The sequence below is a fragment of the Astyanax mexicanus genome, chromosome 22, assembly GCF_023375975.1.
Source record: "Astyanax mexicanus isolate ESR-SI-001 chromosome 22, AstMex3_surface, whole genome shotgun sequence".
In the NCBI taxonomy this organism is placed as follows: Eukaryota; Metazoa; Chordata; class Actinopteri; order Characiformes; family Acestrorhamphidae; genus Astyanax; species Astyanax mexicanus.
Window position 1 is genome coordinate 18616498 of NC_064429.1, and position 16786 is coordinate 18633283.

General features: G+C 38.0%; 1 protein-coding gene across 5 annotated transcripts in view; it reads right to left on the reverse strand.

The window, feature by feature from the left end:
• Positions 1-16786, reverse strand: part of kank1a (KN motif and ankyrin repeat domains 1a) — a 96500-nt gene that overhangs the window by 15431 nt on the left and 64283 nt on the right. For all 5 annotated transcript variants that reach the window (XM_007257715.4, XM_015607984.3, XM_022664868.2 and 2 more), the window contains one exon: positions 3083-5749. In XM_007257715.4, coding sequence (XP_007257777.3) covers positions 3083-5749 — 2667 coding nt within the window. The remainder of the gene's footprint in view (positions 1-3082; positions 5750-16786) is intronic.

The following is a 16786-nucleotide window of genomic DNA, read 5'->3' on the forward strand; positions in this document are numbered from 1 at the left end:
GTGCCTTATAGTCCGAAAAATACAATAATTATAAACCTATAAAGTGATCAGTGGAGCTGGAAAATAAGTGTACAAATAAGGAGGTAATAAAATCTCAGAGCTGACCAGTGTAAGTTAATCTGGTCGATGTTGTTAAATTGATTAAAAAAATTGAATCACAAGAATTAAAAGACCATTATAAAACCATAACTCAGAATGAGATTTGATGGGGTGATAGTGTGTGAGTGCTTGACTCCTGCAGTCTCCAAAATTTCAGCCATGCCTGACTGTAACAAGAGATGTTTGTCTATGAAGAGTAAAAGCTAACGCAAATATTTCTTAAAAAATGTGTTTGATATCAAGAACACCTGACCAGATCTTTTCACTTATCCTGGGCCAAATCAGTCAGCAGCAAATATGGAAACACTTAAGTCTTGGCAGCAAGCTCAAATAGCCATCCACCACAAATATTTTATGTTCACGTTTAAAATTCTTTCATAGTGAAGTTGCTGGTGTAGTAGCGGTGGCTTATTTATAGCTTCAGAACTTTGTGTTTTGGGGCCAAAAGGGTGGCAGGTCTAAAGAAAAGGCTAACTGTGGGGCTAGCGAGAGCCACAAAGGATGATTGACCCTTAATTACAGCATTTAACCCACTTCACAAGCAGTCAAATTAGATTACCGTAGACTGGGGTAGACAATGATGCACTGTGTCACACTGAGGCATCTGTCATATACTGTAGAGTGGGGAGGTAGATAAATCTAAATTAAAGTACATTAAATGGATTTGCGAAACCTTAATTAGATTTACCACAATCATCAAACTGATGATTGAAACTTATATGACCCAAATGTACCTTTTTCCTAAATCAAATTTTCAGATTTATTTTTCTAGTTTTATCTCATACAAGCAATACCAAAGTGGCACTATATTTATTGCAACTAATTTTTACCGATTACGAAACTATAACTAAAGACTGTAACAACACAATTAAAAAATACAGTGGATGGTAGTAGCCACAAGTCAAACATATAAAACACATTGCGCAATGGCGTACAGTCATTTTGTTCTCAAGTATAGCACAACATACTATTCTGTAGTTAATGTAGGAATTGGAGCTTTCCTAGAACTGCATCCATGTGTTCCAAAATGAGATTTTCTGGCAATTTAGTTGGCCCCATGAAATGCCCCTGTCTTGTCACCCAATTTTTCTATGTACAGTAAAAATGTAAAATTGATGATATTTTTATGGAGTTAATTTTAGGTAATTTTAAGTAAAGACTGGCTAAATCCAAACACAAATAATTTTCAAATAACTGGAAAAAATAAAGTACTTTTTAAATATATAATTGACATTTGTCTGTTTTAAATTTGCAACATACACCTTTATCTTTTGATTCTTCAAATTTTGATTACAGATTAAAATTGTTTTTGTGTAAAAATTTTGGCACAAAATAATACTTGGCCAATCTATGAATACTTTTCCACTTGATGGCTCCTTACTTAAAATCCTACATCTGCCACTGATATACAGTATGTTAGCAAAACTGTCAGAAAACCTGTTCTGATACATTCAAATCTTGTTGTGCAATTTTCAATTCTATTGGCTATTGTGCATAAAGACAGAATCAGGTTGGCATGTGTAATATGCTTAGGTTATACAATAATAAATACATTGCTTTGGATTATACAAATTACAGTATGTATAATTATTTTAAATAATTATAATAAATAATAATTATAATAAAAACTTTTTTTTATCTATTCCACGATTTCTGCTTTGTGGAAATGCCAGTGTCCTATTCTTATAAAAAAACAGCATCACTGGTGTGTCAGAATTCAGACTCCAAATACCTCAACTTACATGATATAAGTCCTTTGTTCGGAATTTGTTAATTATCAAGCAAAACAAAAGTGCAGGTCTTATCACCTCACAGTGCTACTGTCTGTTACATAACAGACATGAAGAGCTGTGAATCAGCATTAGCAGCAACAACAACTAGCCATTTAGTGCAAGCTGCTGCCTCTCAAAAGACATGAGCTCATCGTTGGTTTAAAGCCAAAGCCCCACACATTTATCGGGGTCAGAGATAACTTTGGCCTGTCAAATCCCATCAAGCCTCAGTGAACACACACAGGCACATAGTGAACCCCATATTCAGCTCGTGTTCTACCACACACACATATATATACACAACAGGAATTGGAAGTGGGGTCCAGAGAGTAAAAATAGCTCATGGATCACAGGCACGCAGCAGGCCAGCAGATTTAAACAGTGCTCTTTGTTTATGCATGCATGTGCGTGACTGACAGTCCTATAAAGGTAGAAACCAGAAACACTGGTTTATATCTGTTGGCCCAGCACATGACTGACTTACTACTGCATTTATACAGTGGCATGAAAAAGTTTGGGCATCCCTGATATTTTCAAGATTTTTCTTTATAAATCATTAGTTTCAGTTAAATATATCGTAGCAGTGATATTTTAAAGAAAAGAAATTAAAAGTTTATAGGATTTTCTGAAAATTTAGGCAGGTGCATAAATTTGGGCACCCCAACATAAAAATGACATCAATATTTAGTAGATCCTGCTTGGGGATCCATGCTTGGGGATTTAGAGATCTCTCTGGTGAAAATGTATAATTGCTGTGTTGGATTTTAAAGTACCGTATTTTTAACACTATAAGGTGCACTTAAAATCCTTTCATTTTCCCAAATAGTATCCCAAATACGGTATGTTCACTTTGTTAATTTATAAAGTTCTGTCAAAATGATGAAGGCAATTACATCCACCAAGCTGACCAGACCACACTCTGTTTTTTAAATGTATATATTAGACGTTGCAGTAATGATCATGCCAGGACACTTAAACTTAAAATGTTGTCTACTCACAATTTAGGAATAATACCACTTTCAATTCAAAAGAAACCTTTAAAAAATCTTAGGGACTGCTGCTTTAATAGCAAAAAATATATAATTGACCTGTGTTTATCATGAATCAATGCAAAGAGCATATATAGCCAAACACAAAACCATTTTTGCAGTCACACAAAACAATCCAAATTGATATGAAACAGCAGTGTGTAAAATCAGAAAATGCCTCACCTGTTCGCACATTTCCAGAGTCTGTTTGTAGCTTGTGCAGGTCCAAGGCATGAAGATCCTCAATGCTGCCATACTTCATCACCGAGTTGATGGACGATAGGGTGGTCACCAGTTCGCTGTTTATGTTGCTAAACTGTGACTGTTGAGGTGGACCAAAAGCATCTGCCAGCTCGCTGTAATTCTCAGCCAGCAACATCTGCTGCTCCTGTAGGAGCTTCTGTACTTTCTCGATGTAGTGGTCCAAGCTTACCCCACATCCAGCACTGGCCTGCAACTGCAGACTCTTCTCTGGTGTTACCATCCGTTCCACTGTTGTACTCTTTTCACTAGCTTGGTTGCAGGGTTGAGAGGGGCCACACGCTATGTTCCGTGTCTTGAGACCAACTAAAAAGTTCTCATGTACACTAGCATGCCCAACCCCACTCTCTTTGGTTTTGGAAGAGGCCAGCTTCTCAGTAGTGTCTTCCGATGCTGTGGTGCCCACTGCGATGGAGCGGGTCTTCACTGTGGCCTGGATATCTTTTACAAGACCTTCGCCGATAGCAACTGTGCGAGTCTCCAATGGTACAGTGCTGGTCTGCTTGTCTTTTGAGTTTGATTGAGTGTTGGTGCAGGAATCGATGAGGATTACACTCTCAGTGTTGGTACACCTACCTACGGAAGTCTTCACTTCTGTGTTTGTATGCTGACAGTGCATTGTGGGCGAAACCATTACAGCAGAGTCCAATTTTCTCACCAGGTCAGTTGCTGTGCCCTGCGAAAACAGCTCCTTTATAGGACTAACCAATACATCCACTGAACAATCTCCACATCCAATAGACCTGTACTCCTTGGCCTGTTCAGGCTCTGTCTTGCAAAGTCCTAAATTTTCCACAGTCAACTCTGTGTTGACTCCCATTTCGCACGTACTTAGTTCCACTCCGACCTTCTGGTGGCACAATATAACCTGTTTTCCGACACACTGATCTTGCACTTCCACACGTTCTTGCACAATCCACCTCTCCATTGGCAACTCTGGACCCACAGCGACGTTCCTCAAATCCGGTCTACATGAGACACCAACAGTTTGTGTTTGCGAAACATGGCCAGTGCTGTTGTCACTAAATTCAGCATGGTTCCCGACCCCTTGACTTTGCGTGGAGACCTTGGCTTCCACTGAAGTGCTGTACATCTCAGGCCTGGCCATTGAACCCTTATCCACTTTCTTTCTGGAGCCAGCCACCTGGAGTTCCAGCTTGAGCTTGCCCATTTCCATCTCATGGGTGGTCTCCTTGAGCTGCACCTCCAGTCTGTAAATCTTCTCTTTAAGGGATTCGATAGTCTGGTGCTGCAACTCGATTTCAGCCTCAGCCTCAGTGGTCATGCCCAGCATGGCCTCAGTCACCCCAACTCCAGTGCTCCTGGTCTTGTTTTCAGTCCCTATACAAACATCCTTATTCCGTCCTGGTAACCTCCGGTAGATCACCACATCGTTCATGTTCTCATCCGCACCTACACCAATGGATTTGCTTTCACGGTTCCACTGCCTCTGCAAAGAATTTTGGTTTGTATTGTGCTGCATTTGGTTTAAGCCACGCTCTGGTTCCTCATTGCTGTCCTGGATCTTCTTCTCCAACGCTTGTACCTCAGCCGTCAGTTGCCGAAACTCTTGTAGCCTTTGGGAACTCTGTTCCACATTCTCCGGCTCATCGATGTGCAACTCTGAGCCTGACTTGAGTTGTGCCACTGGCTCATACTGGTCAGCACTGCCCACACTGTATGAACGCTTCCGAAAGCCCCCAAGTGGGCCCTGCCCAGCAAGTTTTGGGTTCTTCAACTGTGACACCAACTGCCTCTTTTCTTCCTGCAAAACTGAGATCTTGACTTGAAGAATCGGGATGGTCTTCACCTGCTCTTCAAGCTCTTTTAGTCGTTTGAGAGCTACCATCATCTGATCTCTGATGTTCTGAAGGTGCAAGGGGCTAATGTTGGTGACTGGCGTCGTCATGCCCGAGCTGAGTGGGCTGTGACGTATGGAGCTCCCCATGGAGGAGGCTAAATAGAGGTTGTATTCACCATTAGCCAGATGTCCATTATGCTGCAGACTATTCGAACTGGGCAAGATCTGGCTTGGCCCATAGGAACCCCCGTAAGATGACAGGGAGCTGCTGGAGCCCATTCCCCCAAAGCTGGCCAGGCGCCTCCGGGGCGGCTCGCTCGCTGGTGGCTGCATGAGTAGCCGCTCCTGCTCCAGTCGCCTGCGTGTCTCCATCAGTGTTTTCTCCACCTGGGGGTTATGGCGAGGCAGGCGGGGTGAGGGTGGCGGCAGCAGCTGTTGCTGCTTGGCCTCAAGAACGTTCACAAAGGCCTGAGGAGGCTCATGGACTTGGCCAATATGGCTCAGGGAGGCTAGCTGACTCCGAGTTGTAAAATACACCGGCGACTGTTTGCTTTCATCACTGTTGGAGGAGGACAAGGAGTCAGTAGACGTCCACTCCGCCTGACCTCCGCTCTGAGAAGAAGGCACACATCTGGGCACTTTGGGTTTCCTCTGAATGTTCAGCTTCTTGATGGTGTTTCCTCTTTCTATGTCATCCACATACTTCAGGAAGTCCAGGTCTAGCTGATAACCATATGGGGTTTCCAAATAATAGGGGGCCACAGATTCCTTGTCCTCTTCATCTTTCTCTGTAGAGAGTAAAAGAAAGACAGAAAGGAGAAAAAAAATCAGAACTGGTTCATAGAAAGCAACAATAATTTCTTGTATGTCTTTGTTTTTAAAAATGTAATGGACTACAATTTATTTTAAATACTTCAAGATAACTTGCTAAATATAAACTGGTGTCATTGCCATTCTTTTTTCTTTCCATAAAATAATATTGGGTTTTGTCTCAATATCACAGTAAAATGCAAGGAAAGGAATGACAAGATGATGGGAAAAACACTATGAGGTATTTTAACCAGTTTATATACATTTGACCCATCTTTAATGTAACATTTACCTGAAGACTGAATGTTAAACATCAAACTAACATCATATATTGTTTTTAAAGCTTATAAAACTTACATTTCAATGTTTATATGGAAGCAGGAGGATATGTTTTTTATTTATCTTCAAGACTATTAGTCCAAAGTTGCTGGACAGCTCTTGCATAGTTCAACCAATGAATACAGCCTGTATGACTGAAATGTGAAACAAATAACAAATACTAAACAGAAAATTGCTCCTAAATTATTTATTTACTTTGTGTAATAAACTAAAATCACTATTGATGTACAATCTTAAATAAAATAAATAACACATTTTCATGTTCATGCTGTTCTCCATAAACCTTTTAAAACAAAACAAAAACAGACGAGTAACTACTTTCAAAAGTGACTATTAACTTTTTACTGAACCAAACGAACGAACTGTTGACACGTGCACAAACAAATGCCAAGCATAATTGCGTCTGCGGCAACAGACCACCAATCTACTCAAACGGGTACAAACGTGTTGAAAGTTTCATCAGTGTCTAGAGGGAGACTGCAGGCATCAGTCAAGACTATGACTTAAGTTTTCAGTCATGCTGAGAAGCCAAGAAACATGTCCTAAAAAAGCATCCCTTTTGTTCCAGTTCAAAGTTTCATATGCCATTCATATGCACTTCATGTCAGAATGACCTTGGGATGTCGTTTAAGCAATCAGGATGGATAGAGCTATAGATAAATGCAGGAGCGAGTAAATGCTAAATGCTAGAGCAAGTAAAATGCATGGTTAGGGGAAATATTGAGAACAAGCATTGTTGTCACATTCTGTAAAATAAACCAGATTCAATACTTCTGGCAACATAATCCCCTTTTAAGGAACAAAGAATGCCTCTTAAGAGGAGGAAAAATGCTAAAATAATTTTCCCTTCAGTAGGAAGCCAAGACGTATCCATCATCATTGCTTATATCACATTCCAAACTCCACACCAGAGAGCGAGAGTGAATTCCTATCATGAGTTATAGATCAACCCTCCAGAAACAGCGCTGAGGAACTTTCCAGATCATTTAAAGACCATCCACAGAGTATTAAGAATTATTTGCCGAACATCAAGACAAGTTCTCAGTGTGCGCTGCTTAAAAGGACGTAAAAACGTCTGAAAAGTTTACCTCAGAGTTATGAAGTCTTCAGGAAAGCTTGCTAGCACACTTCACTTTCAAACCCGAGAAAGAATGCAAGGAAGCCAAGTCTTCTGGTTATCTAATCCTTGTTGTTACAGCTCCACTTACCGCCAGTGAAGCAGCAGTTCTACCACAGACCCTCACGCTCTCTCTCTCAGGCTTTAACAGACGGTAACAACCAGAACAAGCTGCAGGCAAGCTCCCTCACACAGCCAGCACTTTCTCAACCTTCACTCCATATGGGGAAAAATTCCACTATTGGTGTAAACTTAGCCAGGCTCAGCTCAGTTCGTCATAGGCTGGCCACATCCACCAATCACAGGCCGCTTTCACTGTTTCTTCTGCCTTTACTGTTTTTTTCTTTTTTTGAAAGCATGTTCTGTAACATGTTACCTTTTTAAAGAAAAGCCATTTTTGTATCACAGCCTTTTCTATTTTTTTTTCTACCACACTACTTCATTACACAAGTAGGGCTGTCCCATATTGTGTCATGAAAAATAATATTATGATTTTTTTAAACAATAAGAAAAATCTTCTACCTTGCATTGTTATTACATTTTTGTGATTTTACACAAAATGTAAGTTACTGTTAAAATATTATATAGACCACAATAAAATAAAATATTAATAGACAAAAGTGTAAAAAACAATACAAGAGTGACAATTCTATATATTACAATATTTGCAATACTATCAGTTTAAAACACACATTTATATGCATAAAATCTTGGTAAAAAAAAAGGTTACATCTTATATAATCAGAACATTGAGTTACGATTCTATATACCGAAATATGGTATAAATTGCAATATTTTTGTTTAAATAACATTTTAGGGAAACTGTCAGTTTAAAAAACATGAAATTTGGGTAACAGAAAATGTTTCTTAAAAATAAATGTAAAATTAATTTTATCCAACAGAACAGTGGGATCTAATAATAGTGAAGCTAAAAATACAACACAAAATAAATCACTTTGCTGTTATATTATGAATCAAAAAATGTGTGTTAGTTCTTTCTGAAAAAAAAATGCAGTTGTATTTTTTTTAAATTACTAAAATATTTTTTAAATATACTAGTAAAAATACTAATGCAAAAATACTATTGCTGTGTATGGGCAAAAACTGGCTGATACAATATGCATTACAATAGAGGGGTTACGATTCAATATATTGCGATTTATTTTGATACTGTAAGCACAGAGATATTATAGATTTTTTTTCTTTTCCAAAATCAAATGTTACAAAAAAAGTTTGTGGGGTTTAAACAACACAAGACGAAGCAATATTCTAATTAAAAATCAATACTTTTTTTTTTAATTATACAGTTTTGCAAAACATAATATTGAAACACTTCGATATATCAATATTTTATACACCAATAAATATAATGAACAAAATAGGAACAAAAAAAAAAAACCTACTGTGATATTATTTTAGGGCCATGTTGCAGACCCCTCCTAACAAGTATTTATGGCTTGGATAGACAAATAAATTAAAAAGTAAAGTAAATTATTAAAGTAAAACCTAAGTGCAGAGCTGTAACAATACAACTACAGGGATATCAACAGTGCTCAGTCTATATACACAGAAGTAATTTATTAATTCATTCAGCTGTGTTGATTCTTTAATGTCACAACCAACTGCACACAAACGAGTATACTGTAATCTTGTATTTACTCTGTGAAATGTGCATTCAACCCACTGAACAAAACAGAAGTCTTTTTACAGTACAGCGACGTACAGAAACAAGCGTTAGCTTGTACAGCAGTTACAAATCAGAGAGACAAGTCACAGTAAGTGTCATACCAGGGGCAGCCTGGTACGAGAGGAAGAAAAAGAAGAAGCAGCAGAAGAATCCCTGGGCAGCTGAGCTCTGACCTCACTGTGTGCAAAGCCGAGAGGTCGTAAACCTGCGACACAGAGGGAGCTCCCTCTGAGAGAGCCAATGAAAGGAGTGGGCGAGACAAGAATAAATCCACCGTCGCCCTGTCCAGTCTAGAATTACACAAACCAGTAGCTACTGACCGACAAACAAACCTCTCCCAGTCTTCTCTCATAGACAGTTAAACTTTAACTAGGAGCTACCGCAGATTTGTGGACTCAAACACTCTAAAAGGATATGCACCAAGTCTGAAACTTCATCATATCAGAACTGAAAACTAGGAAAAGCAAATATCTGTGGAATATCTGTCTGCTGTTTGTCCTCACCTGTTGGTTCGTAGCTGCATCAAGTCCTTTTGACACAAGGCACAGTCCTTTTTTGACAAGGCAAGCGGCTAGCCCACTCTCTAGAACCAGATTGGCTGATGCACAGGCCATCAGCCAATAGAACGGCTGCAAAAACTGACCCCGAAGATAGTTTGAACTGGATTAACAAACAAACACAGCAGACAGAGCAGCACGACTGAGTCATCATTGAGCTGTTTGTGAACAAACTCACTATCTATAGGCCTAAACTGACTGCCATGTGGGTGGGTGTAAGAGGAGGTCAATATAGTTGACCTCTATCCTTAAAGGAAAAGCACATGCTAATGTTGCTAGCACTAAATGTAAGGATGTGGAAACACATGAACATATTATTTCACAATCAATTCATAATGGTAACCATTGGCTATTTGACAGCTTTCATTCAATGTTAGCAACATTTGCAGTAATTTAAAATAAGATCTCCCAAGTGAACAGATTAGCTGTCCAAGTTTTGGTCTTTGTTATCAGGAGATAACGTCAGTTCCACAGCCATTTATGGTTGGGCCTCCCTCCCTCTTCTCCAAACACTCATAGTGATGGTAGCTAGTGTGCAGATATGGATACAGACAAAGTCTTTTTTTCTGTATACATACAAATCTGAGCAATACCATTGTAAAACATAGTGGGCAGTGTAGCCAACAGTTTAAGCGAAACATTGCTGCTGCAGTATGGACACGACAAAGAAGAAACTCGATAAAACTTTTGTTGAAAACTTTTACACCAGCGCAGTTTACACCATTGTATACACTAGCGGTGTGTCATATCATATTGTAGACAATAACATTGCAAAAAAAATCTGACACAAAAAAAAACTCCATAGCGTAAAAACCTAATATTTTTGAAAGCAGTCTTTTTTGTATTTTGTATTTGTTTTGATATTTACCATATTAACTTTTAATTATTTGTTTGCATTGTTATTTTTTTTTTTAACTTTATTTTTGTTACATTTTTTATTTTGTTACATTTAATATTTAATGCAAAACCAGGGTTTTGGTAAGTTATTGTTCACGAAATAGACAAATGTCCATAGATTTTTTTTCTAGTAAATTTATGAAACAGTTAAAGCTTTATTTGGTAAACTGTCATACTGCCAAGAATATTGTTATTGCAAACTTACCCTGAAATATTGTGATATTATTTAAGGGCCATATCGCACACCCCTAATTTTCACCATGGTTTACACCATCGTTTACACAGGTGCCTCTTTCTTTTTTGGAGTAAAGACATCATCCTCATCACTGTCACCTTGTTTGTTTTTATCAGAAACATTTTATTATAAATTGCCACTCTAGTGGATGTACTGCTTAATATGCATAATGTATTTTTTTGCGATATATAAGGAGTATAAATTAGCTTGCAGCACAGTGTAAAATTTTAGTCCTAGCTACTATCTGGAAACTAGATATGACAAAAAACAGAGAAGTAAAAAAATATATATAATAATAATAATAATAAATCCAAAAGCATCAGGATCTAAAAACCCTTTTGTGGTCCAGACCATTAAACTGTCTTGTTTTAGTTATGGATTTATTTGCAGGGACATTCAAAGGAATAATCAAACTGGGGGAACTAAATGATCTATATCCGTCCCTGCTAGACATCAAAACAACAACAGTGAAACCATGTTTATACAAGTAGAACACAGCTTTTGGAACAGAGTGACATGATCATCTTTTCATTCAGCTTTTGTTAACAAGCAGGAGTTTGTGACTCGTCTTGGCTCAGACTTGCCAGTGCCTTCACAATTGAGCAAATGCAACATTAGCGGAGAGTAAACAGCTCAAAATAGACTTGTGTAGACAGCCTTGCTCTCTGGCACTGTGGGCTGCCAGGCTTTTCTTTGCACAGCACACAGGGAGAGGAGTAGACAGAGACTAAGTGGAGCCCGAGGTACTCACAATAAGATATGATGCTGTCAGATAAGTATTATGCACGGAGCATTTTCCCAGCGCCATTTGGCTGAATCCAAGGACTGTTCAGCCAAAAATCTACACTGTTTCTAACTTTACTTCAAATACAGTCAAACAATCCAGACATGTGTGATGTTTGAAGCTGTACATGAACACAATTTTTACTTGTGCTAAGAAGCTGATGCCTATAGCCAGTAGTTAGCATGGTGCTAACAATGCCAATACAAGTTGTTAAATAGTCTCAAATAGAGCAACTTTTGAGGTTTCTAACACTGTATTAAAGGTTGACAGAGGTATTCTTTATTCTTTGTCTGTATGGTGTTGTATTGTCTGTCTGCACTTTTGTACTGTTGCACTATTGTTCTGTCTACACTGTGTTTATGTGCACCATGGTCCCTGGAGGAACGTTGTTTCGTTTCACTGTGTACTCTGTATATAGCTGAAATGACAATAAAAAACACTTTGACTTTGACTTTTTGACTTTGACAAAAAAAAGCAAAGAAAAACTACTGCCATTTTACTGCCACTACATTTTTAAATCTCTTTTTATGCCAAAAAACACAAAAATAATAAACAAATGACAAAAAAATAATAAGTTTGAAGCAAATGTGTGTTGATTTGTTTAAGCAGTTTACACAATACTAACTTGCAACTGTTATATCTATTAACTACATTAGCTACATTAAGTATATTAGCCTTTTAGCTTAAGTGCTAGATGCAAACTCTGTAGATACTGTAACAAGCTGTCCCCCATTATCAGCCGTACCCCTATTATCGGCCAGTTCCTCCTATTGCACAGTTTTCTTTCTCTCTCTGCCAATCGCTTTGAGGAAATTCAAAACACATCAGCTCCCACCTTAGACAAACGCTTAACACTTATCATAAAAATTAAATGAACTTTCAAAATATAAACTGTGCAGAAGACTTTTCATTTAAAAGAAGGGATAACAAGACAAGCAACAGGAGGAAAAAATACAGAAGACAAGAAGAGAAAATGGTAGAACGAACTCCCTAATGATAAGTTACAGAGGATACAGTTAAAAAGAATTCCCAAATTATTTTTTTCTACCAATGTGGACCACAAGCATTTTGACAGTACTATATACGAAAGGCACATCAATACCACAGAAAGCCATTCTGTATCCATGAATTGAAATTAACACAAAGGAAGACAGCTAGTCTGTTGGTAAACAAACAAATGCTAATGCTAAGTTACCACAGCTACTGCAGTTACTCTCCTAGCCCTGTGCAGTTTGTTATTTTTTAACATAAAACACACAGTTTGTAATGAGGCAATTAACTAACCCCACAGATATGTGAAAACTAAATACTGCTTTAAATGTAATGTATATATACATGTATACAGCATTCCATATAGCAAGCATCTGATATGCTATCTGTGCTATTTACTGGAAAACAACCCAGAGAAAACACTGAATTTGGGGTTAGAAGAAAAACCACAAAGCACAAATCAGCAAACTAACATTTGACATTTAAACTGCTACTTTCACAGTTTCTAAATAGCTGCCTCTTTAAAATGACAAGCCCTATAGCAGCACACTTTGTGTTCTGATCTTCGGATTTAGTACATGTAGGAGGACACAGAAAGCACAGGCACTTCAAAGTTTTGTTTCTTAAGCCAGTTACCATATAATCACTTTTTTTTTTTACCAATTTCCAGAGGTTTTGTGGTAAACCAAATCCCATTTCTCCCACTGGACAATATTTTTAGATTTACAGTCACCAAACTGAGTCACCTTAGACAGTGGAACCCTCCAAGGGTGTGCAATCAAAATAAAATGCAGACAGGAAAGTTTAGCCTTCATAAGTGCCTGAATAAGGAATGTGGGCGAAATATAAACATGACATAGCAGATCATTTTAACGCCAAATGCCTTATGAGATCTCTTGAACTTGGTATCCAGTGTCATTGACCTAGATATTTCTAGTCAACTACCATATAGTCACGCAAAAGCTTAATGGTTAAGATTAAGCTAAGATTAATGGAAGTCAGTGTAAAAAATCTTTTTGGAGCATTTTATTAATTAGTCACTTTACTATATTAACGCTGACATAAAGAACAACAGTCAGATTCAGATCAAAAGTGAAAAACAGCAAATATACAGATACAACGGTTTTCTGCAACAATGCACTAAAAGATTTTGCCAGTCTTCTCTAAACAAGGACCAAGTTTATTTAATTTATTATTTTAAATCTTGGAAATCTGTGTTGCAACAGCCCTTTAATTTTGTAAGTGTTGACCAAATCATCAGGAGTGATGCTACACAATCTCTATGGGTGGGTAGAATGGCCCTCCCTCTCCCTCCATTCCTTGGATTGATGCTAGCCAATGCAGCTGTTATGCTGCACTGCATTTACCTTAGATGATGGATATCTCAGTTGGGAATGACATCACACCCTAGTTGACTACATTCCAGTAAATATTCAGATAACTGTGCCCAATTTCAAAACATTTTTGAAAAATAGTTAGCAAAATATTTTGTTTATCACAGCTGCTTTGACAGTCATTTACTGTTGTGTTTCATTGCGAATCCAACCAATGTGTGTCCCACTTTTTTCGTCTCAGGTTATGATTGTTAGCATGGTTAATGAAGCCAGTTGATAACAGTGCATTATGGAGTCAGTGCTAATAAACTGCATAATACGATTGCAGATTTGCACTACAGGCATCTTGGATTCTGTCCAAGTAGGAAATCAGACAAAATTTCCTTCTTGGAACAAATAAATTCTGCTATTCAAGTTATTCAAATAGAATACAGCATTAGTGTTCTCCTTCAAGCATGTTCAGATATTCAATGATGTTGCACTAAATGTAGTCATAACAAATATGCAGTAGTACTCCTCAGACATCAGGTACTATTTTGTGCGAATTGTCTATAAAGAATCATTACATGAATAACACATAACAGCGCCCAATCTACAAAATTTAAATGTTTGTTTTGGTACTGTCTCTCCAGCCCACCTTACAATTCCAAAATGTCCACCCCAATGATCAAATACATCTTTAACAAACTCATAGAATCATTCTAAAACATGCCACAAGTACCTTATGCATGACGGTGTAGAAAGCAATGGTTTTAGGTTACAGTGGAAAAGCTAATCCACTGTCTTTAATGCTTTTAAACCTATTCTGAACCTAATATATTATGTCATACTTGAAGTAGGTAAAATACAAAGAACCAAGAGGATTAGACTAATAAGTTTAAATGTACATCCATGATTAAATGTGTACATTAAATACATTTCTATGGGTTATAAGTTTTCTGGTTTCAAATATTGATTATTTTATCTAAAGCTCCATAAACTACCATATTTAAAAGTAAACGTGTGACCATGCTCCTCCCATGGCTAAGAGCCATTTTCCAAAAGCTAAACGTGGCACAGCACCACCACAGAACCTCATTTCTCTTGCATATGACCCTCCCCAGAACAGAAGGCCATTCAGTCAGCCTGCTCCTATTCACCCACCTCTGAATCCACACAGCAAAGAATATAATACTCCATTTAGTGTCAGGAGCTGGACAAACAGAGCTGCAGCCGAGTAACACTGTGGACCTAATCACAAAGTTTTGCACGCATGTGCACACGCACACATATATACACACATCCACCAGCACAAGGGTTTCTTTTTTTCCTCCGCTCACACTGGTCTGGTATTTCCTGAACCGGCCCAGGGAAACCACGTCAGGCAGCGGCAGTTTAATTACTCCTGGGATCCACGTCAGCTTGAGGCCTAACAAACAAGCAGGGAGCAGCACACAACAATGCTAATGTGGCCACAGGGTTCTAAAAATAATCCAGGAATGTAGGAAATGGTCAAAGCAATGCACAGCCAGAGGTGAAGATTCCTACATCTAAAGCCAAATGTTAGATAATGTAACATGATTAACAGCATCATAGCAGTACAACAATAAATTGCAAGCAATAATCATGCAACCACCACCCACGGCATCACCGCAACCCCTCCTACCGTCTAGTAGGGTTGTAATTAAAACCATAAACTTCATTTCATTTAATTCACAATACTGAGTTCACCATTTAATATTTCTATATTTTTTAAACAAAATATACTAAATAAAAATGATTATGTTTTGTATAATCTACTAATTCTGTCTATTCTGTCTGTCGGACGGTGGTAGGAGAAAAAAAAGTGCTGAAGTTCTCTGGGTGCTCAGATTGGTCCATCTGCCCAGGACTAAGGCATTCCCACTATGATGCGAGGAACGTCAGATTATGGCGCTTGCTATCAGAAGCCGGAGTGCGAGAGAGCAGTCAAAGAGAGCACAATAGGTCATGTTCTCTCTACGGTGGTTAGAGAATCTACAGCTGCACAGAGAATGCAACGTTTTTAGGGCAAGTTCTGTAAATGTGCATACTTTGAAAGCAAGTTTGACACCTTAAGCTGTACGTCATTGCATATGCATGGTTTTGTGGGAACTGTTGTGGTCCCTTCCCCTACCCACTACTACTATTATGTCACATTACACCCCTATCAACAAAACCATCCACACCACAAACTGTGTACCAAATAGTGGTCATGTACTTCTTTTATTCAAATATTTTACCAACAGTTTGAGTTTACTTTGCTTTTCTGGTGCATTTTGTGAGCAAGTATTGTGATTTCTGCCATAAGGCTCACCCTCACCATGCCACATCCAGGAATCACAGCATTCTCGCCAATATTAACAATAGCTGAACCAGGCCTAAATGAAAGCACGGATGTGAAAGCCTACTAAAACATGTCACTCAGCGCTAGGGGTGACTCATTGTCATGTTCCTCTCTGCTTGGCCCTGATGGACCATAAAACAGCAACTAAAATGCTTACAGCTTTTGGCAGTAAAAGTCTACAATGTTCTGCGTGTGTGATGGTCTGGAAAGGTTTGAGAGACGAAAGCAAACCGTGGTGGTTTGGAAGAATGGGCAGACCTTACTCTATTTATTTTCATTTTAGCATGGGCTTCAGGGTGAATGACCTCTAAAAGAGTAGTGGTGACAATACAGATATTAAACTAACGAGACAGTAAAAGGCAACCAAACAGGTAGATGACAATCAACCAATTGTAATAAATAATGAGGACTGGCTTGACAGCAATGGAACTAATTTACAGATCCTGTCATATAAATGTTATTTGAATGAAATTGTAAATACTCTCCTATATACACTACAATATGTTCTTATATATTGGCAAATTGAGTGATAAAAACAGACTTTGTGTGTGTAGTGGTAATTCAAATCAAGTTTTGAATTAGTAGTAAACAATATTAAAGTTCAAAACTACTACTGCAATTATGACTAGGAATATATTATACTGTATATTAAAGCATTAAACATTACATAAAATACATAAACAACACAAATATATTTCAAAGCAACAATACATTGTATAATAGTATTTTAT